Genomic DNA, 25,126 nt, shown 5'->3' with positions numbered 1-25,126 from the left:
CCCACTATGTTTTAGCTGTAGTTGTATATATTACATTTAAATACATTATAATTTTAAATAAAAATAAACTCAGTAATTTCTGATGCGGCTTTTAAAAACTAGGCCGGTCGTGGTGGCTCACGCCTGTAATCCCAGCATTTTGGGAGGCCGAGGCCGTGGACAGCCTGAGGTCAGCAGTTCAAGACCAGCACGGCCAATATGGTGAAATACCGTTTCTACTAAAAATACAAAAAACTAGCAGCGAATAGTGGCGGGCGCCTGTAATCCCAGCTACTCCGGAGGCTGAGGCAAGAGAATCGCTTGAACCTGAGAGGCGGGGGTTGCAGTGAGCCGAGGTCGCGCGCGCCATTGCACTCCAGCCTGGGCAACAAGAGCGAACCTCCGTCTCAAAAAAAAAAAAGTACGTTAAACTCAGACTCTTCCCTTTCCAGAACATCCATTTCGCCACACCCATCACCGGCTCTGTGCAGAGTAAGCGGAACCAGCAGCGAAGCCCCACCCTTCCCGTCACTCTTCCGGCAGGAAGTCTATGCATCACGAGGCCGGCCAGGGCTCAACCCCAGCCCCGCGCTCGCGTGTAGCCCTACGTAAAGCGTGAGGGGTTTCGCGACAACCCAGGCCCCACCCCTTTGGCCACATGTCGCGCATGTCTTCCCGTCAAAAGCCGTGCCACCTCGCCGCGCAGCTTTACGAACCTAGAGCAGCGCCGCCCCGCCTCCTGTCTCCGTCCTCACCTCCCCGCCCCCTCCCAGCTTCGCGTCTCCTAGCCCGACGCGCCCGCTATAATCACGTGATTGCCTCATCCGGGTCCTTTGCGTTCTCTTTCCCTCTCCCAACATGGCGGCCTCAGGTGAGCGAGCAGCCGAGCGCGGCCAAGGACTGGGCTCGGAAACCCCCCTCCGAGCGTGATCCACTGATTTCCTGAAGTCGGGGAACTGCTGGCACCGGTTCCTTTCTGAATTGAAGGCTGCGGCAGGCTGGCGGCGTAGCCATGTTAGGTTACTACCTCGGGATGTTTGGGGGGGAGGGGAAGGTGTCCTTCCCCTCCCCCTCACACTCTTTTCACCCTTTCTGCGCGAGATTGGAATAGGCAGTAATGGTGGACTCTGGCTTGAATTGGAGAAGGAGGCGCAGAAAGGTGTGCGGGTGGTGCGAGGCCTTTTCGTAGACGTGAAGCACCGTGCCCACGTGAAGGCGTGGAGGAAGGAAGGAGGCGGTTGCTGCGCGGACGAGTGCACATTAGGCTACGTCTCCAAGGCGCGAGGCTGTAGCGGACCGGAGTCGGGGGCAGAGGAATAAGTGTGGGGGGAGCAGTTGGAACACGAGCGCGAGTCGGTGGAGGGGCGGGGGAAGGCAGTGGTGCGCGTGCGCGGTGGGAGACACGAGGGTAGTGGAGACGGGCGCGCCTTCAATCCTTGCGCTAGAACCCAGATGGGAAGCTTTTAGCGCGCCTGTATTGCCCTCTTTTTATGTCCTTTTAGGTTGTCTCTTCCCTTTCTAGAGTGTGGCCCTGTGCGTGTATTCTTCCAAGGGTATGTGTGTTAGGCTTGGAGGTTGGTGCTGTTGGGGGGTGGGGAACCCAGTGTGGTGCACCCACGTGTTGGAGAAGCACGGGTGTGCACCTAGATTTCCTTCTAGGCTTTTTTCTCATACTCAGTTGGAGGCATTTTTACTCAGCGCAACTATATGCAAGGATCAGGTTTCTCTTCTGGCGCTTCCATGTTGGTTGAATTTGGATAGCTCCAATGGTAGATTTCCGCTTTTTTTTTTTTTTTGAGGTAACTGTACAACTACCAGCAGGTACTTTAAGATAGTGCTTAGTAGTGGCTGGAGTTGCTTACTCTATGTATTACTAGTGACTGGAGTTGCTTACTTCTTTAGACAACCTTGGAAGTTGCCTTGCAAGTCTACTTACATATCTGTTGGGCCTGTAAGAGCAGTGTTGACCCAACATCTTGTAGCATTGATTTTAGTTTGGGTGATATAGTTTGTTTTCTCTGGCATGACCTTGCATTCTTCAAAACATTATTTGAACTTCTATCTCTGGGTGCTCATTTCTTACCCAGTAATTCATCATCTCTGTTACAAAGAAGCTAAGGGTTATGGTTGGCTTTGGAAAATGTTGAGAAATTTGAGGTGCATTTGAAGATCTTTCGTTGGTGTAACACTTGACAGTTGACCAAGCACTTTTGTGCATTGTCGTCTCCTTCGATCCTGAGGTACTGCAGAGAGCTGGTGGTATTTCCCAGCTGAGGAATATTATTTAAGGCCACACTGCTCTCAGCTGGCAGAGCAAGCTCATAATCTTTGAGACTCCTCAGCAACTTAAAAGTATCAAGGTGTCATCATCAGTTTAGGACGCTGCCCGAAAGCATCTGAAGTTTACAAAAATGTTCAAATTTTTTTCTCCAGTGGGCTAGTACAAGTCCTAAATATATTTTAAACTAGTCATTACTTAAAGTACTTACTTGATCTGGATTTGCCACCTTCACAGTTTAGTATAGTAATTTAGTAAAGAAAATTTGTGTTTTCTTAACTTTTGTGTATTTTTTAGAGGCGGAAGACATGACAGCAATTCATGTCCTTTGTTTTACCAAGTTGAGGGAAATCCAGACTGATTAAAGGGATTTACTCAGTGACGTCCCATTTTCTTGTTCTTCCATATTTACTCCACCCCCTTGAAAACCCTCATCTCTTTTAATTCACTTAAATCTTTTTAGCTGGTACTGGTATCTGAGCACAAGTCAACGTCTTTCAGTCTGCCCTTGAGGAATCTGGGGTTTATCGGATTGTTTCCCCGCTCCTCTTTTCCAGTCAGGTTGGCTTTGTGAAGGAACCAGTATTCCCTGATGAGGGAAATGGATGTTATGTATTCTGTGTGAAAATACATAAAACAACTTCATATGCCTCTTTTACTGTTAAATGAGACCAAAAAATTCTTTGCAGCAATACCAGTTTCCAGTGTGATCTATTATTGACCTTCAAGAACTAAGGTAGGTCTCAGAACTAACTATAGAATGAGGATAGTTTGAATTCCTAGAAACTTGATACATTGAGCCAGTACACTTAATTTCTTGCTTTGCTTCTTAGAAAGAATTCTTCAAGGCCAGGCGCGGTGGCTCACGCCTGTAATCCCAGCACGTTGGGAGGCTGAGGCGGGGGGATCACTAGGTCAGGAGTTGGAGACCAACCTGACCAACATGGTGAAACTGTCTCTACTAAAAATACAAAAATTAGCTGGGTGTGGTGGCGCGTGCCTGTAATCCCAGCTACTCAGGAAGCTGAGGCAGGAGAATCACTTCAACCTGGGAGGTGGAGGTTGCAGTGAATCGAGATTGTGCCACTGCACTCCAGCCTGGGCAAAAGAAAAGAGCAAGACTCCATCTCAAAAAAAAAAAAAAATCTTAAAAATATGCAGTTTTTCATTTCTCTTAAATTTTCATTGTGACTACTTTAGTAGACTTGTTACAAGCCAGTTACCTCTTGAATCTCAGTTTCTTTATCTGGAAAGTGGTTATTATTTGTCTGCTCTCCCCCTTACCTAGAGGGAATCAAATGTGTTTGATACGGTTTAACATTTAAAATGCTTTCAAATTGGGCAGGGTGCAGTAGCTCATGCCTGTAATCCCAGCATTTTGTGAAGCCGAGGTGGGCAAAACACCTGAGAACAGGAGTTCGAGACCAGCCTGGCCAACATGGTGAAACCCAGTCTCCACTAAAAATACAAAAAGTAGTGGGGTGTTGGGCTGGGCACGGTGGCTCACGCCTATAATCCAGGAGGCAGAGATTGCAGTAAATTGAGATTGCACTACTGCCCTCAAGCCTGGGTGACAGAGCAAGACTCCATCTCAAAAAAAAAAAAAAAAACTTTAAAATTGGAAATAACATAACATAAGCTCATGCACAGGCCTTTCATTTCCATAATGCTTCAAAATGCCATCCTGTGTGACATCTCATTTGATTATTTTTATAGGGAGAAGATGCTCTGCAGTGGTTGTTTTCATACACTGCTTACTCTCACAGTGAAATGGTGTTAAGGGTTGCCATTATATATTGCTTACAGATTACCTAGTTTCAAATTCCATCCTCTATCATGTATATATTATTCTGGGAGTAAGATACCCAGAAGGCTAAAACTAAAACTCTTTTTGAAAGTTTAAATACCAATACAGAATACTGTCAGTTAAGATAAAGCAGTGTTTCTAAGTAATGTCATTGAAAAAAGAGGTATGTTTCATCTCAAAACACTCTGGAATTCTCTTTTCATAATGGTAAAGGAAATAACTGACGAATACAGTATTTTAAGTGCATATTTGTAATTAGATTTGCCTTATGTACATTTATGAGCCAGTTTCTTAAATTTGTGATAGATACTGCTATGGTCCCAATGGTAGGAAAGTACTCAAATCAAGAAGTTTAATTTGAATTTGTGTAGCTTCTGTCTCCCATTTTGTGTAATGGTTAGTATGGCATGCATTGGGCACTTACTTTGATTATGTAAATGATCAAATTGAGTATCCCTGGAGGGATAAGGAAAAGGTAGTATGGCATCTTTCTTCTTGTGTCAAAATGAAGTAATTGGGCACAGAGAGGTCATGAAACTGAACCTGTACGGGAGTCAAGATGGTGGAACTTATGAGTTCTGACTTAGTCTTTATCTCTGCTATGCTAAACTTACCCAATCCCCAACTAAATCAAAGGGTGGTTTGCATTGGGATCTTTTCGACTTTACAGTGGGGTTATCTGGATAGTAAATGCTTTTTTTACTTGAGATGGGTTTATCCTGATAGTCTTATCATAAGTCGGGGAGCATCTATATAGTGCAGTAAAGGTGAAGGTGAAATATTATGATATTGCATTGCATGAAATGTCTTTTCATGGCTGGGCTCTTAAACACCAATGTAATTAGTCTAATTCTAGGCACTCTATTTGGGTAGATTGATTGTGTTTATACAATGTTGTTGATTTAGGGAAACATTTGTTAATCATTAATTCATTATTTAAAGTAGCTTTTTTTGTTGTTTTGTTGTTTTTGTTTTTGTTTTGAGACAGAGTCTCACTCTATGGCTCAGGCTGGAGTGCAGTGGCATGGTCTCGGCTCACTGCAATCTCCACCTCCTGGGCTCAAGCAATTCTTGTAGTGATGGAGTTTCACTGTGTTAGCCAGGCTGGTCTCGAGCTCCTGACCTCAGGTGATCCTCCCACCTTGGCCTCCCAAAGTGCTGGGATTACAGGCGTGAGCCACCACACATGGCCTAAAGTAGCCTTTAATTATGGAGAATTTGGCAGAACTCACTTTTAATAACAGCTTTATTCAATGTAATTTGTATACCATAAAATTTACCCTTTTAAAGTATACAGTTTGGACCGTGTGCAGTAGCTCACACCTGTAATCCCAGCACTTTGGGGTGCCAAGGCAGGAGGATCACTTAGGCCCAGGAATTCAAGACCAGCCTAAGTAACATGGTGAGACCACATCTCTACAAAAATTTTTTTTTTAATTAGCCAGGGATGGTGGCAGGTACCTGTGGTCCTACCTACTTGGGAGGCTATGGTGGGAGGATTGATTGCTTAAGCCCTGGAGGTCAAGGCTGTAGTGAGCCATGATCTCACTACTGTACTCCAGCCTGGGTGACACAGCAAGGCCCTATACAATTTGGTGGGGGTTAGTATATTCAAAGATGTACAACCATCATTATTATTTAATTTCAGAACCTTTTTATCACCCCCAAAGAAAAGTCCTTTGTATAGGACTAACATTTCCTTTTCATTTATCTTTTTATTCATTGAAGTGAAACATCACTTAGAACATGGTTCTCAACTAAGGGACAGTCTTTTCATCCCAAACCCCCATCCCACCATAGAGCATTTGGCAGTGTCCAGAGACGCTTTTGGCTGTCACAGTGGAATGGGGTTCAGGGGTTGCTATTGGCATCTAATGAGCAGAGTCAGAGATACTGCTAAAGATCCCCCCATGACAAGAAATTACCTAAGCTAAAATATCAGTAGTGCTGAAATAGAGAAACTCTGAGTTAAGAAGTAGGTTGCATTTATTTTAGTGTCTATTACAACAAATTCTGTTTATTAAGAAAACCATGAATGTGTTGTCTCTTGTTTAAGGGCTTCTGGACTTAGCAATATTTCCGTTTTTAAAATCTTTTATTAAACCTGTATGGATATATAAAGAGCTGGTGGTGTCTTTTCCCCACTGTAGACCATGTATAAATAATTGGGACACGTTTTGTTTTGCGAGCTGATTGATTTGTTACCTTTTTAACCAGTTCACATAAGATTTAGAGAAAATTAAAGAATTGGACCAGTTTATTGTTGAATTGCAAAGGATTGATAAACCTGGAGCATTAAACAGTGCTTTACTTATAAAGCAGAGGGAACACTGTTGAAATCTAAACATGTAATGAGCCTAGGTATTAGGGAAGCAAAGGGCATGGAGGATTTAGATAACATCTTTTCTCAGTTATTGGAATGAAATGGAGTGGAACAAACACGGGCACCTACTTTAGGCTTAATGATTTTGCTTTTCAAGGGCTACTTCCTTTAAACCTGCTGCTTATGTTGTGACTGAGTCAATGCTGCTCCTGCAGTTAAATAAGTTAAAGATCTTGTACGGAATTTTAGCCTGTTTTTTTTTTTAAGACTCATCTAATAGCTGGGGCGCAGTGGCTCACACCTGTAATCCCAGCACTTTGGGAGATGGAGGTGGGCGGATCACCTGGGGTCAGGAGTTGGAGACCAGCCTGACCAACATGGAGAAACCCCGTCTCTATTAAAAATACAAAATTAGGTGTGGTGGCGCGTGCCTGTAATCCCAGCTACTCGGGAGGCTGAGGCAGGAGAATTGCTTGACCCTGGGAGGTGGAGGTTTTGGTGAGCCAAGATTGCACCATTGCACTCCAGCCTAGGCAACAAGAACAAAACTCTGTCTCAAAAAAAACAAAAAAAAGACTCGTCCAACAGTAATTTCTTAACCAGAGGGCCTGGGAGTGGGTGGCAATCAGAGGAGGGGGAGACTTGTGATTTGAAAAGACATTCTAAGATTTTAAAAGGGCTTTTAATATTTTTTAGTCATGATATTTAATTTGTTTGGAAATTTCAAATAACATTAAAGAAGAAACTTGTTTGTCAAAGGAGTCAAGGGGTAAGAGTTGAGAAACTGATCTACAAAGTTGATTTAAGCCAAATCGGACTAAAGGGCAGATTAATTCCACATTCTGCTGTTTTGGTAGAAGATACGTATATACAAAGAGGAAAGGGATACCTTATTCAGATTGTTATGTTCTTATGTTGAACTTGACCTCATTGGACTGACCACCAGTTCTATTTTTATCCTCCCAGTGGAAGGATAGGTTAATAATTGGATATTAGCTGATGATACTAGATTAAGCCCCATGAGGGTAAGGATATCTAGCTAGCATCATGTTTTTGTTTTTGTTTTTTTTTTGAGGCGGAGTCTCGCTCTGTCGCCCGGACTGGAGTGCAGTGGCCAGATCTCAGCTCACTGCAAGCTCCGCTTCCTGGGTTTACGCCATTCTCCTGCCTCAGCCTCCCGAGTAGCTGGGACTACAGGCGCCCGCCACCTCGCCCGGCTAGTTTTTGTATTTTTTAGTAGAGACGGGGTTTCACCGTGTTAGCCAGGATGGTCTCGATCTCCTGACCTCGTGATCCGCCCGTCTCGGCCTCCCAAAGTGCTGCGATTACAGGCTTGAGCCACCGCGCCCGGCCTAGCATCATGTTAATCCCAGACTCTATTTTTGAATTAAATGATATGAAAAACTCTAAAATAAGCCCATACACTATAAGTGGTTTACCTCATGTCTTATTCGTGTTAGCTTATTAAAATCTCCCATAGATCTTTGCATATGAGGCTGGGCGCACAGTGGCTCATTCCTGTAATCCCAGCATTTTGAGAGGTCGAGGTGGGTGGATCCTTTGAGGTCAGGAGTTCGAGACCAGCCTGGCTAACATGGTGAAACCCTGTCTCTGCTAAAAATAACAAAAATTAGCCAGGCTTGGTGGCACGTGCCTGTAATCCCAGCTACTCGGGAGACTGAGGCAGGAGAAGCACTTGAACCTGGGAGACAGAGGTTGCAGTGAGTCAAGATGGTGCCACTGCACTCCAACCTGGGCAACAGAGGGAGAATCCCTCTCAAAAAAATAAAAAAACCTTTGCATATGAGCTGCACCAATAAAAGTGCTATGAGACCCAACATCTGCATAACTGTATTCTTTGAAAGCTGTGGAATAAGGCCAAGTGCCGTGGCTCACATCTAATCCCAGCACTTGGGAAGGCTGAGACGGGTGGACCAGTTGAGGCCAGGAGTTGAAGACCAATCTGGGCAGCATAGCAAGACCCCCGCCTCTACAAAAAAATTTTAAAATTAACTGGGTGTGGTGGTGCATGCCTATAGTCCCAGCTACTCAAGAGGCTACAGTGGGAGGACTGCTTGAGCCCAAAAGGTGAAAGCCGCAGTAAGCCATGATTGCACCACTGCAAAAAAAAAAGAAAGAAAAAGAAAAAGAGAGCAGGCCGGGCACGTTGGCTCACATCTATAATCCCAGCATTTTGGGAGACCATCATGGCTAATACTGTGAAACCCTGTTTCTACTGAAACTAAAAAAAAAAATTAGCCTGGCGTGGTGGCACGCGCCTGTAGTCCCAGCTACTTGGGAGGCTGAGGCAGGAGAAATCACTTGAACACGGGAGGTGGAGGTTGCAGTGAGCTGAGATCACGCCACTGTACTCCAGCCTGTATGACAAAGTGAGACTCCATCTTAAAAAAAAAAAAGGGGCCGGGCGCGGTGGCTCAAGCCTGTAATCCCAGCACTTTGGGAGGCCGAGACGGGCAGATCACGAGGTCAGGAGATCGAGACCATCCTGGCTAACACGGTGAAACCCTGTCTCTACTGAAAAATACAAAAAACTAGCCGGGCGAGGTGGCGGGCGCCTGTAGTCCCAGCTACTTGGGAGGCTGAGGCAGGAGAATGGCGTAAACCCGGGAGGCGGAACTTGCAGTGAGCTGAGATCTGGCCACTGCACTCCAGCCCGGGCGACAGAGCAAGACTCCGTCTCAAAAAAAAAAAAAAAAAAAAAGGAGGGTGGATTCAAAATGTGATCTGGTTGATCATAAACGATACTTTTGGAGCTGGATTAATGTTAAGTCACTTGAGAGATATGGAAAATACCATGTTCGTGGTCAACTTTGATTATTTTAGCCAGGTTCATCTGGTTTGCATGTTGAGACCGTAATACTTCAGGTTCTGATTGTGTCCAGAAGGCTGTGTGTTAACATTCATAGCAAACTGGTTACCTTTATTTCCTGAAAGTTGAATTTTGAAAGAAAGGCAGATACCAACTGAGAAAGCAACCTTCAGTTAAACAAAGGGGTACATCAAGTTTGATATTCTTGGATTAAAAATCAGATGACACTTGGAACATGGAGGAGAAATTCATGATTATAAAAACCATGAAGCCGATCTTTTTTACAACAAAGCTGCTTGCTTTTTTCTTAATCATGTAGTGTCTGCTATCAGGCCAGTTCTGGAACTTTACTGAGTCCCTTCTGCTCTTCTGAATTAGTTCTTGATTGGTGGTGACTTCTCAGAAGTTCTGAGGACCAAAAAGAAAGAGCAGTGTCAGTTCACTAAGCTGAACCATTTGGAGATTACCAAGTATTCCTTAATGGTGGGAAACACTTAAATGTGTTGGTTATTAGGGTTTTCTTGTGTTTTCCTTTTAGCATTACATCCTCATATGCAGTGTTGTTACAGTAGAGAAGGACATTTTTTCTAGAGGGCAGAGAGATCTAGGGAATATGACTTTTACCATTTGAACACTACAAATAGCAGTACGTTTTACCATGGTTTTGATAATCTGACATAGAATAAGCTGCTGAGAGGCAAGGATACCTTGGTGTATAGAAAGAACCTTGGACTTCGTATGAAAAAAACTTGGGTTTTATCTTCAGCCTAGCCATCTAATGTCTCTGTAACTTAACAGACATCTAGTGTTTCACTTAACCTCTCTGAGACTTAGTTTCCTTTTCTGTAAATTGATAGTTGTGGCCAGGCACCATGACTCATACCTGTAATCCCAGCATTTTGGGAGGCTGAGGCAGGAGGATCACTGGAGCCTAGGATCCTCCAGGATACTTGAGACCAGCCTAGGCAACATAGGGAATAAAAAAAAAAATTAAAAATCAGCTGGACATGGTGGTGTGCCTCTGTGGTCCCAGCTTTTGAGGAAGCTGAGGTGGGAGGATCACATGAGCCTGGAAGGATTGAGGCTGCAGATAGTCGTGGCCACACCACTGCACTACAGCCTGGACAACAGAACAAGACCCTGTCTCAAAAAAGAAAAAAAAAATGGGGCCGGGTGTGGTGGTTCACACCTGTAATCCCAGCACTTTGGGAGGCTGAGGCAGGTAGATCACCTGAGGTTAGGAGTTTGAGACCAGCCTGGCCAACGTGGTAAAACCCCGTCTCTACTAAAAACACAAAAAAGTTAGCTGGGCGTGGTGGCGGATGCCTGTAATCCCAGCTACTCAGGCTGAGGCAGGAGAATTGCTTCAACCCAGGAGGCAGAGGTTGCAGTGAGCCGAGATGGCACCATTGCACTCCAGCCTGGGCTACAAAAGCAAGACTCTGTCTCAAAAAAAAGAAAAAGGATAGTTGTGATTCCTTCCTCATATGGTTTGTTTACAAGTGTCAAACAGTCTTCAGAAGTGCCATACAGAATATGTTATGTGAGATACAAATTTTTATTCATCTTTTTTATCCAAGGAGCAGTGAAAGTAGTAACTGAATAGAAGTACTTACAAAATTAAAGATCTCAAATGATAAGTGAATATAGTAGAAAATAAAAGGTTGCCCCCATACTCCAAACATACTCTCCAGGGGGTATCTCAAACACCCAGACCCTTTTCCATACATAAACATGAGTTTACACATAATAAGATATTCTGCAACTTTTAAATTTCTTCTTTTTCGGTTCTTCTTTCTGTGCCATTGTATTGTGCTTTCTCCTTATTTATGTCTGTATAGTACCCCTTCATGGAAATGCCATAATTTAACCATCTGAGGAGTGTCCGTGTTACTTTCTTTGAAAATAATGTTTTACAATATTGCATTGTACAGCTCTGTAAATATCTGAGTATTGATGAATAATCTTTCTCTTGCCTTTTAAAACAGCAAAAAAGAAGAATAAGAAGGGGAAGACTATCTCCCTAACAGACTTTCTGGCTGAGGATGGGGGTACTGGTGGAGGAAGCACCTATGTTTCCAAACCAGTCAGCTGGGCTGATGAAACGGATGACCTGGAAGGAGATGGTAATTTTTCTTTTGTCATCATGTTTGGAATGTTTATTATTTTCTAGAGAAAACCTATTACATAATAATTCACATCATTTGTAATCTGAAAAGAACTTACTCATTTTTTAGCACCTGAAATCTTACATATTTTATAGAATCTAAGGTTTATTCTGAGGTTTGGGCTATCAGACTTTGCAGTGAAGACTGAAGTGGTCATTTAAGAGAGCTTTGCCAGTTCTTGTTCTTGCATTAACAGACTTCTTAAGTTACTATTCTTTTGGGCCTCATTTTCTTCATTTTAAAAGTAAGCAGTTCTATGGGGTCCTCATAAAGTGATGTTTCAGGCTGCTCACGATGGCTCACACCTGTAATCCCAGCACTTTGCGAGGCCGAGGTGGACAGATCACGTGAGATCAGAAGTTCAAGACCAACCTGGCCAACATGGTGAAAACCTGTCTCTACTAAAAATACAAAAATTAGCTGGGCGTGGTGGCATGTGCCTGTAATTTCAGCTACTCGGGAGGCTGGGGCAGGAAAATTGCTTGAACCCGGAAGGTGGAGGTTGCAGTGAGCCGAGATCATGCCACTGTACTCCAGCGTGGGTGACAAAACGAGACTCCATCTCAAAAAAATTAAAAACAAAAAGTGATGTTTCAGTGTAATCTGTTAGCTATGTTTACTCAGAGCCAAGGAATAATTAGTTCTAGGGGTTAGTAGTATAAAATCAGTGTCCTTGGGTAAATGAAAATGGTCTGAGGAAAAGGAATGAGAACACTAATTATGGTGGGAAAATAAAGAAGAGTCATTGAGTGTCATTTGGACAAGTTCTGTACCTTCAGGGAGTCACCAGAAATAATCAGGAGCTATTTTTTATAATTACCAGGTATGACATAAATCTCATTACCATTGTTTTTTTCCTGAAAATCTTTTATTGCATGCTGAAAGAATAATTTTTCTTGTGACCTGTTCTCATAATTCCTAAAAACAGGAATTTTTTTTTTTTTTTTTTGATACAGAGTCTCACTCTTATCGCCCAGGCTGGAGTGTAGTGGCGCACTCTCGGCTCAACACAACTTCTGCTCCTGGGGTTCAAGCGATTCTCCTACCTCAGCCACCTGGCTAGCTGGGATTACAGGTGCCTGCCACCGCGCCAGCTAATTTTTGTATTTTTAGTAGAGTTGGGGTTTTACCATTTTGGCCAGGCTGGTCTTGAACTCCTGACCTCATGATCCACCTGCCTCAGCCTCCCAAAGTGCTGGGATTACAGGCATGAGCCACTGCACCCAGCCAAAATAGGAAATTTTATATAGGTCTTACTTCCCATAAGTGTTGGTGTCTAAAGTACAAATTCATGGACAGTGCTGTAGGGAAAGGTGGTTGTTGTTGTTGTTGTTGTTGTATTTTTTGTTTGTTTTCAGATGGAGTCTCTGTTGCCCACGCTGTAGTGCAGTGGCGCAGTCTCTTGGCTCACCGCAACCTCCGCCTCCCGGTTCAAGCGAGTCTCCTGTCTCAGCCTCCCAAGTAGCTGGGATTACCGGCACGCACCACCACGCCTGGCTAATTTTTGTATTTTTAGTAGAGACAGGGTTTCACCAGATTGGTCAGGCTGGTCTCAAACTCCTGAGTAGCATGATCTTGGCTCACTGCAACCTCCGCCTCCCTGGTTCAAGCTATTCTCCTGCCTAAGCCTTCCAAGTAGCTGGGATTACCGGCACGCACCACCACGCCTGGCTAATTTTTGTATTTTTAGTAGAGACAGGGTTTCACCATATTGGTCAGGCTGGTCTCAAACTCCTGACGTCAGATCCACCCACCTTGGCCTCCCAAAGTGCTGGGATTACAGGCATGAGCCACTGAGCTGGACCTGTTGTTGTTTTTAAGGGCAGATAGACCATGCAGAAAAATACTCACTTCAGCCTCGCCACTAGGAATACGAGAGTTGTCAGTAGTCGTTAAATACACCTGGAGTAAGAGGAACCCAGGTTTGAATCCTAGCTTTACCATCTGTGACCTTGGGCAAATTACTGTGTGAAATCTGAGTTTGCTTTTCTGTAGAATGGGGGACAACCTCACAGGACTGTTAAAAAGATAAGATGGGATATAATTAATATAAAGTAGCAGACACACAGTAATATTCCATGAACAGTTGTATTTATGGAATAATTCCATACATTTATGGAATAGTATTTCTTTGCTACATAAGGATTGAGGTGTCATAATTAATCTCAGAAGCGTCTTCTTTTTGTAAAGTGCCCTTATTACTGAACCTCCACTTTTTTTTTTGTCTGTTTCCTTGTATAGCATGTTTAATATTTGGCAGTTAACATGGGTCCTCTTGTTCTATGACAGTAGTGAGAGACGTTTCTTCTAATTCTTGTATTCATTCCTCTATCCTAGTTTCAACAACGTGGCACAGTAATGATGATGACGTGTACAGGGCGCCTCCAATTGACCGTTCCATCCTTCCCACTGCTCCACGGGCTGCTCGGGAACCCAATATCGACCGGAGCCGTCTTCCCAAATCGCCACCCTACACTGCTTTTCTAGGGAACCTACCCTATGATGTGACAGAAGAGTCAATTAAGGAATTCTTTAGAGGATTAAATGTAAGTGTAAAAGTTGTAATAATTAACTAGATATTGAGGATAGTGTCTAAAAAAGACTAATTGTGGAATGGGCAGTTGCTCTTAAACAGCTAGAAATACAATTTAAGGCTGGGCATGGTGGCTCACACCTGTAATCCCTGCATTTTGGGAGTCAGAGGCAGGTGGATCATTTGAGGTCAGGAGTTCGAGTCCAGCCTGGCTAATGTTGTATTCTTCTACTAAGAATACAGAAATTGGCCGGGCGCAGTGGCTCAAGCCTGTAATCCCGGCACTTTGGGAGGCCGAGACGGGTGGATCACGAGGTCAGGAGATCGAGACCATCCTGGCTAACACGGTGAAACCCCGTCTCTACTAAAAAATACAAAAAAAACTAGCTGGGCGAGGTGGTGGGCGCCTGTAGTCCCAGCCACTTGGGCGGGTGAACCCTGGAGGCGGAGCTTGCAGTGAGCTGAGATCCAGCCACCGCACTCCAGCCTGGGGGGCAGAGTGAGACTCTGTCTCAAAAAAAAAGAATACAGAAATTAGCTGGGCATGGTGGCACACGTCTGTAATCCCAGCTACTTGGGAGGCTGAGGTAGGAGAATTGCTTGAACCTGAGAGGGAGAGGTTGCAGTGAGCTGACATTGCACCACTGTACTCCAGCCTGGGTGACAGAATAAGACTTTGTCTCAAAAAAAAAAAAAAAAGAAAAAGAAATATAATTTAGATTTTTTTTTTTTTTTTTTTGGGAGATGGAATTTCGCTCTTGTTGCCCAGGCTGGAGTGCAACGGTGCAATCTCAGCTCACTGCAACCTCCGTCTCCCAGGTTCAAGCAATTCTGCCTCAGCCTCCCAAGTAGCTGGGATAACAGGCATGTGCCACCATGCCCAGCTAATTTTTTATATTTAGTAGAGATGTGGTTTCACCATGTTGGTCAGGCTGGTCTTGAACTCCTGACCTCAGATGATCCACCTGCTTCGGCCTCCCACAGTGCTGGGACTACAGGCATAAGCCTCTGTACTGGCCTGAATTCATATTTCTTTTAAGGGTTAAATTCATGTAGTTCAAAATTCAGAAGGTATAATAGGGCATTTAGTAAAGTTTCTACTATCCCTCTGCGTCAGTTTTCCTCCTGAGACAGCCATGTTCTTGTGTATTCATAAAAATTCATGCACATACAGTAATGCTTTCGTACTCCTCTCAAAAAATGGCAAATGAAGAACATTGGGAAACTTTGTTGTTGTTTCTTATTCCTTCAGATCAGTGCAGTGCGTTTACCACGTGAACCCAGCAATCCAGAGAGGTTGAAAGGTTTTGGTTATGCTGAATTTGAGGACCTGGATTCCCTGCTCAGTGCCCTGAGTCTCAATGAAGAGGTAAAGAAAATAAGAGTGGGGATATGAGGGGTGTAAGTTCACAAATCTCATGTTTATTGATCAAACTGATATTTTTTAGGTTGAGTGAGTGGCCCACTTCAAAGATTCCCATATCTACAAATAAAGGCCTGCATTATTTAACAGTATATCACTTAACATTCAACATTTAGCAAGTCACACTTCAGCAAATTCATTAGGCCCTAATAATTTAGAGAGGTACTTAGGTGGAAAATTGTGGAAGAAACCCACCACACACCATGTCTCTAATTAAGTCTCACATTGATTTACCCATAGTGTTGCCTCAACTCCTATGGCTTTGCTTTTTCAGAGTAATCTGACCTGATAAAGGCAAATAGAAAAATCAAGTTTGTTTAGTATTAAAAGGCATATCTCATTTTCAGGGAAGTGTTGTAATGGTATTTTTTGTTCATTTAAGAGGATTTGGAAACATTTCCTACAAAGGAATATATTATAGGAGAGAGACAAATATCCAATCCTTCTGCTTATCAACACTGCCTACAAAATATTTTCCTGTCCCAGAACTTGAGAGGCTTATATCTCAGAAGAAAAAAGACTTTTTTTCTCCTTTAACTCCAAAAACACCTTATTGTTTATTGATAAGGCAATTTCTAGTGCCATTTGTGCCATAATTCGTGCCATAAGTCCTAATTTGCCATATGACATGATTGAAATCAACACCTCTTAGAAATAGTTTCGCTGCCTCATAATTGATTACCATCATGATAATCTGTCGTCAGTGTGAAATAAGAGATAAAAATTAATGTACTTAGTTAAATTTAAATGCATGTGAAGGTCTAATGTTGTTCCAGAGTTACTCTTACTGGATTATTTTTAGATTTTATTAACTTTAGTGGTCTCTAACCTTACTCAGTCTGGATAAGAAAAAGAATACCATGCAATTGTTAACTATTTGATGCTTACTAGATTAACTGTTACTTAATATATTGTTGTGGTGCATATTTAAGAGTTATTTTGTTACTAAAGATTTCATTATAGTGGTTAGTTTTGGGTATTTTTAACTAAAAATCATTGTTATCCTTCTTCAACTGTAGATTCTACTATGAAATGAGGAAAAATCAGCAATAGAATTAATTGGGTTCAAAGTATGTAAATAATGATGTGGGAAAGGGAAGTCAGAGGCTATCTCTGGAAGAACTGATTTATCCAAAGGTAATACTGAGTGAGAGAACCTAAGATTGTAGACAAAGCATGCTTTATGCAATTTTGCTGGTGTATATACTAGTAGGGGCTCTATAAATGTGTTGGGTGTTTTTATTTTTAAGAGACAGGGTCTCGTTATATTGCCCAGGCTGGACTTGAACTCCTGGGCTTAAGTGATCCTCCTGCTTCAGCCTCCCAAATAGCTGAAACTGTAGGTACATGCCACTGCACCTGGCTTCTATAAATTTTGATAAATAATTGCTGTGGCACCAAATAATGCCTTTTATTCAGCTAGTTATGTGAGGATTATTTTTAATTTACTACACTTGACAAATTACCTTGGATCGTTAAAAAGTTAATTCTGTTCTGTGAAATTAAGCTTTGTAAAAATAGTGTGATAATTGACCTAATATTCAAAGCCAGCTTAAATTTGTTGAATTTTTAAGTCTTTATAAAGGACTCTTTAGCCCACAGATTGGAGTGTTAGCTAGATTACAGTGTTCTCCTTTATCTTCCTTCCCCTAGTGCTTCTGCTATGCCCAGACGTTCAAGGTCACTCAAGGGATTTGTGCATAATGGGGCAAAAGGTTGGTTAATATGGTCCTATGCTCTCAGTCTCTAGGTAACAGGAGAATTCGAGTGGACGTTGCTGATCAAGCACAGGATAAAGGTAAGGAAACTGGTAGAGATTTCTGACTGGTAATGGTCCTAGGATGACAACAAACCATCCTTTCCCAGAAAATTTTAATAGGGGTAGTGGTGGGCCTGCCTGAATCTACAGTAACAGTTTTCAATCAGTTTTGCCCCACAGGGGATTTCTGGCAATGTTATAAGACAATGTAGGTTGTCACAATTGGAGGGAGTGCTGCTGCCATAAGTAGAATCCAGGGGTTAATTCTGTAGGGGATAGGACAGTCCCCATCAACAAAGAATTATGCAGCCCAAAATGCATGTCAAGATTGAGAAGCCTGATCTAGATGAACATTAAATAGATGATACATAATCTGCCTAACAGCACATTGGTCACAAAGGGGACCTAATTTGTATATGTTTCAGGGACTCCTGGCCTATGCAGAATTTGAGATAGCTAAGCATTAAATCAATAGGAAAAAATGGGAGGAAAAGAACCACCCGGGTTGAGTTGGAGCATGTACTTACTTATGGGGCCTGAGGTAACTGGGATGACAGTGTGATGTGAAAGTGAAAAATAGGATAAAGTGGGGTTTTTCTATGTGTGAGAAATATCGGGCAAAGTTTTTTTTATGAGCTAACTTACGGTTTTGTTTTAATGTATCTGTAGACAGGGATGATCGTTCTTTTGGCCGTGATAGAAATCGGGATTCTGACAAAACAGATACAGACTGGAGGGCTCGTCCTGCTACAGACAGCTTTGATGACTACCCACCTAGAAGAGGTGATGATAGCTTTGGAGACAGTAAGTGTTTTTATGAAGTTAGTTTCTTCTGTGCTTTGGGAGGCTATTTAGTAATAGGCCAATGTGTTACAGATAATCACATTAACAGAGGGGGGAAAGCAGATTAAGAAAAATTTTGGATAATATCCGAAAGAATTGATAGATACAGAAAACAAATTTGACAAATTAATTTTTTTTAGCAACTTAACCAAACAAAGAAAGGGACAGACATTTCTCTTTTTTTGGAGACAATTGTTTTTAAAGAAACCCAACCTGGGCATGGTGTCTCACACCTATAATCCCAACACTTTGGGAGGTCAAGGCAGGTGGATTGCTTGAGGCCAGGAGTTTGAGAGCAGCCTGGGTGACAAAACAAAACCCTATCTACCAAAAAAAAAAAAAAAAAACAGCTGACGTGGTGGTGCGCACCTGCAGTCCTAGCTATTCAGCAAGCTGAGGCAAGAGGACTCCTTGAGCCTAGGAGGTCTAGACTGGGTGACAGAGCAAGACCCTGTCTCCAAAAGAAAAAAAAAAAAAAACCCATCACATTCTACAAAGTGAGCTATTTGAAATCAGAAAGAGATAGAGTCTCGCTCTGTCGCCCAGGCTGGAGTGCAGTGGCGCAACCTTGGCTCACTACAACCTCCACCTCCTGGGTTCAAGCAATTCTCCTGCCTCAGCCTCCCAAGTAGCTGGAACCACAGGCATGCACCACCACACCCAGCTAATTTTTGTATTTTTAGTAGAGATGGGGGTTTCACGATGTTGACCAGGATGGTCTCGATCTCTTGACCTCATAATCCGCCTGCCTTGGCCTCCCAAAGTGCTGGCATAACAGACGTGAGCCACTGCGCCCAGCCGATCAGTTGCATTACTATATGCTTGTAGCAACCAATTAAAATACATTTTTTTTTTTTTTTACCCGAAATGGAGTTTCGCTCTTGTTGCCCAGGCTGAAGTGCAATGGCATGATCTCAGGTCACCACAACCTCCGCCTTCTAGGTTCAAGTGATTCTTCTGCCTCAGCCTCTGGAGTAGCTGGGATTCAGGCATGTGCCGCCACGCCTGGCTAAATTTGTATTTTTAGTAAAGATGGGGTTTCTCCATGTTGATCAGGCTGGTCTCGGACTCCTGACCTCAGGTGATCCTCCTGCCTCAGCCTCCGAAAGTGCTAGGATTACAGGCATGAGCCACCACGCCTGGCCTAAAATGTAAGTTTGTTGTTTTTTTTTTTTTTTTTTGACACGGAGTTTTGCTCTGTCGCCCAGACTGGAGTGCAGTGGCCGAATCTCAGCTCACTGCAAGCTCCGCCTCCCGGGTTTACGCCATTCTCCTGCCTCAGCCTCCGGAGTGTGTGAATAATTAAATAGTTGGGGTGCGGAAAGATAGGGGAGTGGGAAATATCATGGGGTAGGAGTAGAGATTAATTATATACATCACTTTTTACAAAAACCTTTATCAGGAAAATTATGCAACTTTATTAAAATATACAAAAATAGACGACACTAATTATTTTTAAGAAGCTACTAGCTAATAAAAATAAATTAGTGTTTTGTCTGTAATCAAATACTTAATAGCATAACAACAGGGATAAAATTCAAAACCTGTTACATTAAGGGGAAAAGAATTGTGTATAAATTTGAAAACAATACCATGTAGTATTAATGCATAAGTTGTAAAAAAAATATCAAGCTGTGCATGGTAATTTTAACCACCCTTGTGATTGTTGGTGGGGGTAGGGAAAATTCTGTTGTTACATCTGTAACATATTTCTTTTAAACAAAAAACTGAAATAAACATGGCAAAGTATGACATTCACTAAACCTAAGTAATAGGTTCATAAGTTTGTTATAATGGCTTCTTTTCTGTATGTTTGAAATAGTTTAAGTAAAAACAGAACAACTTAAATTTACAAGCTCTTTGTTTTATTTTTTGAGACAGAGTCTCGCTCTGTTGCCCAGACTGGAGTGCAATGGCAATCCTGGTTAACTGCAACTTCTGCCTGCCAGGTTCAGGGTGTTCCTTGTGCCTCAGCCTCCTGAGTAGCTGGGATTACAGATGCGCGCCACCACACCTGGCTAATTTTTGTATTTTTAAGTAGAGATGGGGTTTCACCATGTTGACCAGGCTGGTCTCTAACTCCTTACATCAGATGATCTGCCCACCTTGACCTCCCAAAATGCTGGGATTACAGGTGTGAGCTAGCGCTCCCAGCCACAAGCATTTTAATTTTGTGAGGTACCTTTTGAGCTTTGTACTAAATATAATTGAGGAAGCAGTAAGGGATATAATTCCTATTAGAGGAGAGTCCTTAACCTTTTAAGATGTAGAAGGAAGAAGAATGGGTCATAGGTCTGAAAGAAGGGTAAATCAGCAAGTTTATATCTGACTTCTTACATGACTTTGACACAACAAAGCCTTGGGGAGAACTACCTGAGGTGATTACTTCAGCATTTATGCAAGAGATTCTATTGTTAGCAGGAAGAAATGGCTCTTGAAAGAAAAAGCAGACAATCAGACCAAGGGTCCTGTTTTGAGTCCAGGGGCATGACTTTTCTCACCTGAAACCTTGAATTTAGAGCAAGCAGGATGGATAAGGAGTGAGTGTGCTGTTGTTATCCAAAGCTGCCCCAAAGTCAATTTAGTTAACCTGAATTAAAGATTCAGAGACTCCTATCCCCAGCATTAGGCCAAAAACAGAACCCTGAGGGGTGTTGGGGGGTATTACACTGAGTATTCCTATGAAACGTCAGTAATAGCATGTGCTGCTTTTCTCCAATATGGATCTGTGCTTTCTCAATAAATGCAAGCTTATCATAATTTCAGTATTATCCAATAAAATCAAGTGTAAATCGCATCTCCAGAAATTAAACCACATTTCAAAATAAACACAGGGCTGATTTTCTTGTGTCCTGTTTTAGATCATTTCTATAATCATTTTACTAACATTAACATGTTCTTTAATATATAAAGTTTATAATACTGGGAAATGTTATGTCTGGTCAGTAAAAAGTATGTGGTTTCCAAAATGAAATCATTATTTATATTTAAAAGACAGTAGCCACAAGAAAAAGATCCCTGGCCTGGCACGGTGGCTCACGCCTATAATCCCAGCACTTTGGGAGGCTGAGGCGGGCGGATCATGAGGTCAGGAGATCGAGACCATCTTGGCTAACACGGTGAAACCCATCTCTACTAAAAATACACACACACAAAAATTAGCTGGGCGTGGTGCCGGGTGTCTGTAACCCCAGCTACTCGGGAGGCTGAGGCAGGAGAATCGCTTGGACCGGGAGGCAGAGGTTGCAGTGAGCCCGCGATTGTGCTACTGCACTCCAGCCTGGGCAACAGAGGGAGACTCCGTCTCAAAAAAAAGAAAAAGATCCCTGTTTGGCCCCCGTATGTAAATTAATCAGCCTTAAAAAATATTTGTAGGTTTTTTTAGTTAGTTAATTTATATTTAGAAATTCAGATTTATTTTTTTTAACATAAAAATCTGGGCTGCCAGCTTCTCTCAGAAAATTGGAAGATCCTAGCAACAGTCAACTGGAACTAAACAGCAGCTATCCTTTACAGACAACTTAATGCTACCCAGTTTTCTGTCTGAGTTACTACATTTCTTTATACAGATTTCTAGTATTTAGGTTCCTCTGATACTGAAATGCACATGTGTGTGTAAAATATAGTTTATAACATAAACACTGCAACAAATGTCTTTGTACGTGTATCTTTATCACACATCCAGTTACTTCCTTAGGATGAATTTCAAGAAATTAAATTTTTGGCCAAGAAGGGTATATACATTACTTCAAAGCTTTTCATGCATAGTTCTAATACAACTTTCAGTATTCATACTAATTTATTGATTTACTTACTTATTTTGAGAAGACATCTCACTTTGTTGCCCAGGCTGGAGTGCCTTGGCACAATCTTGGATCAATGCAACCTCTGCCTCCCTGGCTCAAGTGATCCTTCCACCTCGTCCTCCCAAGTAGCTGGGACCACAGGCCTGCACCACCATGCCCGGCTAATTTTTTGTGTTTTTGATAGAGTTGTGGTTTTGCCATGTTGCCCAGGCTGGTCTCAAACCCCTGAGCTCAGACGATCCACCACCCTCAGCCTCCCAAAGTGTATTTGTACTGTTTAAAATTATGATCAGCAGTGCAGAAATTGATTAAAGCTCCTAGACTTCAATAGAAAATTATGTCCTAGCCGGGCGCAGTGGCTCAAGCCTGTAATCCCAGCACTTTGGGAGGCCGAGACGGGCGATCACGAGGTCAGGAGATCGAGACCATCCTGGCTGACACGGTGAAACCCCGTCTCTACTAAAAATACAAAAATTAGCCGGGCGAGATGGCGGGTGCCTATAGTCCCAGCTACTTGGGAGGCTGAGGCAGGAGAATGGCGTGAACCTGGGAGGCGGAGCTTGCAGTGAGCTGAGATCCGGCCACTGCACCCCAGCCTGGGCGACAGAGCGAGACTGTCTCAAAAAAAAAAAAAAGAAAGAAAATTATGTCCTGTTAGTCATATGTTGCATATATCGTTTCTCATTTTGTTTGCCTCTTAAGTAAAGTAGTCTTTGTGGCTGGTTGTTATGGCTCAGGCCTGTAATCCCAACACTTTGGGAGGCCAAGGCTGGAGGATTGCTTAAGCCCAGCAGCCCAAGACCAGCGTGGGCAGCATAGAGAGACTCTGTGAGTGAGACATAGTCTCACTCTGTCGCCAGGCTGGAGTGCAGTGGTGTGATCTCAGCGCAGCCTCCGCCTCCTGTGTTCACACATTCTCCTGTCTCAGCCTCCCAAGTAGCTGGGACTACAGGTGTGCGTCATCATGCCCAGCTAATTTTTGTATTTTTATTAGAGACGGGGTTTCACCATGTTGGCCAGGATGGTCTCAATCTCTTGACCTCATGATCTGCCCACCTTAGCCTCCCAAAGTGCTGGGATTACAGGTGTGAGCCACCACGCCTGGCTAAAAAAATTTTTTTAATTAAAAAATAGGTGGTCTTTGGGATCACACATGGAAGATTCCAACTGTATTGTTTTAGTGTCTTGTGCTTTGTTTTTTTTCGTTTGTTTTGTTTTGTTTTTGTTTTTGCATATAAACCTTTTCTCCTGGAAATTCATTATGGAATATTTAGGGATTTTTTTTATTTCCAACCCACCCTTCCCAAATTATTAGCTGAGCAACATTTATTTCACCTGAGAAACTTTTTGAAGAAATCAGAAAATTTAAATAAACACAAATTCTTCCAAACTGGTGTGATAGCTTACTGTGTTTCTATTAATGGTGTCAGAGAAAAGGGGATGGTGTTACTTGTCTCTTTTCTCTAGAGTATCGAGATCGTTATGATTCAGACCGGTATCGTGACGGGTATCGGGATGGGTATCGGGATGGCCCTCGCCGGGATATGGATCGATATGGTGGCCGGGATCGCTATGATGACCGAGGCAGCAGAGACTATGATAGAGGTAATTGTAAAACGTTTGTGTTGAATTGTTCTTTCAGTAACTTTTTTGCTTTTTTTTCCCTCTCTGCTGTGATGATTATAATTTGGGATCTGTTTACAGGCTATGATTCCCGGATAGGCAGTGGCAGAAGAGCATTTGGCAGTGGGTATCGCAGGGATGATGACTACAGAGGAGGCGGGGACCGCTATGAAGACCGATACGACAGACGAGATGATCGGTCGTGGAGCTCCAGAGATGATTACTCTCGGGATGATTATAGGCGCGATGATAGAGGTAATAGTTTTCTTTTTACTTACTTCATGGAACAGAAACTGGGAAAACTACGGAAAATTTGTGATTGTGTTACAAACCACTGAGTTGGGCACAGATACAATGTGCGCATGGTACAGGAAGCAGCAAAGCATAGTAGAAAGAGCATTGGCTGGCCAGGCACAGTGTCTCACGCCTGTAATCCCAGCAGTTTGGGAGGCCGACGCAGGCGCATCACGAGGTCAGGAGATAGAGACCATCCTGGCTAATGGTGAAACCCCCTCTCTACTAAAAATAGAAAAAGTTAGCCGGGCGTGGTGGTGGGCGCCTGTAGTCCCAGCTACTCGGGAGGCTGAGGCAGGAGAATGGTGTGAACCCAGGAGGCGGAGCTTGCAGTGAGCAGAGATCGCACCACTGCACTCCAGCCTGGATGACAGAGTGAGACTTGGTCTCCAAAAAAAAAAGCATTGGCTACATGACATCAGTGGAAATACAGCAGTCGAATTCCTTTCATCTCATATGCCTTCACAGATAGATTTTTCAGTTAAAATTTATTGAATAAACGGTAGAAATGGAAAAAAGAAATTGCCAGATACTGTTAATGTTGTGATCTCAGTAAATTACACTTAAAGCAGATGGTTTTAGCTACATTTTTCAAGTGAGGGAAATGAAACTCAGATTAAATGTAGTCCTGTAGCCCATCATTGGTACTATGGGGTTAAAAACTAAGCATATTAAGGGTAGGTGCAATGACTCACACTTGTAATCTCAGCGTTTTGGGAGGCCAAGGTGTGCAGATTATTTGAGGTCAAGAGTTCGAGAACAGCCTGGCCAACATGGTGAAACCCCGTTTCTACTAAAAATACCAAAATTAGGTGGCCGGAGCGGCACACACCTATCATCCCAGTTATTCGGGAGGCTGAGTCAGGAGAATTGCTTGAGCCCAGAGGCGGAGGTTGCAGTGAGGTGAGATCGCACCACTGCACTCCAGCCTGGGCGGCAGAGTGAGACTGTCTCAAAAAAAAAAAAAAAAGCATTGCTGATTTCAGTACCATTATACCATAATAATTGATGTTCATTAATTATAAAGGTGAGATTTTGGTACACCTATTCTAAAATTATGCCCCTAATACTATAAAATATAAAATGTAAACTGTTACAAATCTAACCTGTTAGAAAATACTAATAAATGGCCACCATTTGTGTTCTAACTTCAGTGATGTCATATAAAAGGTTATGGCATGTGTCCTAGAATTTTTTCTATCCTTTTTTTTTTTTTTTGAGACGGAGTCTGGCTCTGTCGCCCAGGCTGGAGTACAGTGGCCGGATCTCAGCTCACTGCAAGCTCCGCCTCCTGGGTTTACTCCATTCTCCTGCCTCAGCCTCCCAAGTAGCTGGAACCACAGGCATGCACCACCACACCCAGCTAATTTTTGTATTTTTAGTAGAGATGGGGGTTTCACGATGTTGACCAGGATGGTCTCGATCTCTTGACCTCATAATCCGCCTGCCTTGGCCTCCCA

At 42.9% G+C, this 25,126-nt stretch overlaps 1 protein-coding gene across 3 annotated transcripts in view; it reads left to right on the top strand.

Moving 5' to 3' along the window:
- Positions 1-511: 511 nt before the first annotated feature.
- EIF4B (eukaryotic translation initiation factor 4B) overlaps positions 512-25,126 on the top strand; it is a 34,819-nt gene continuing 10,204 nt past the window's right edge. For 2 of the 3 annotated variants that reach the window (XM_011930550.1, XM_011930549.1), the window contains exons 1-8: positions 512-850; positions 11,206-11,343; positions 13,723-13,931; positions 15,171-15,287; positions 17,085-17,139; positions 17,770-17,904; positions 23,217-23,354; positions 23,454-23,627. In XM_011930550.1, the coding sequence (XP_011785940.1) occupies positions 838-850; positions 11,206-11,343; positions 13,723-13,931; positions 15,171-15,287; positions 17,085-17,139; positions 17,770-17,904; positions 23,217-23,354; positions 23,454-23,627 (979 nt within the window). In that variant the 5' untranslated portion in view covers positions 512-837. The remainder of the gene's footprint in view (positions 851-11,205; positions 11,344-13,722; positions 13,932-15,170; positions 15,288-17,084; positions 17,140-17,769; positions 17,905-23,216; positions 23,355-23,453; positions 23,628-25,126) is intronic. The other variant, XM_011930552.1, reaches the window with a different exon arrangement.

This window comes from Colobus angolensis, unplaced genomic scaffold, assembly GCF_000951035.1.
Source record: "Colobus angolensis palliatus isolate OR3802 unplaced genomic scaffold, Cang.pa_1.0 Scaffold87, whole genome shotgun sequence".
NCBI lineage: Eukaryota > Metazoa > Chordata > Mammalia > Primates > Cercopithecidae > Colobus > Colobus angolensis.
The sequence above is the reverse complement of the archived record's forward strand: the minus strand, read 5'-3'. Positions and strand labels throughout refer to the sequence as shown.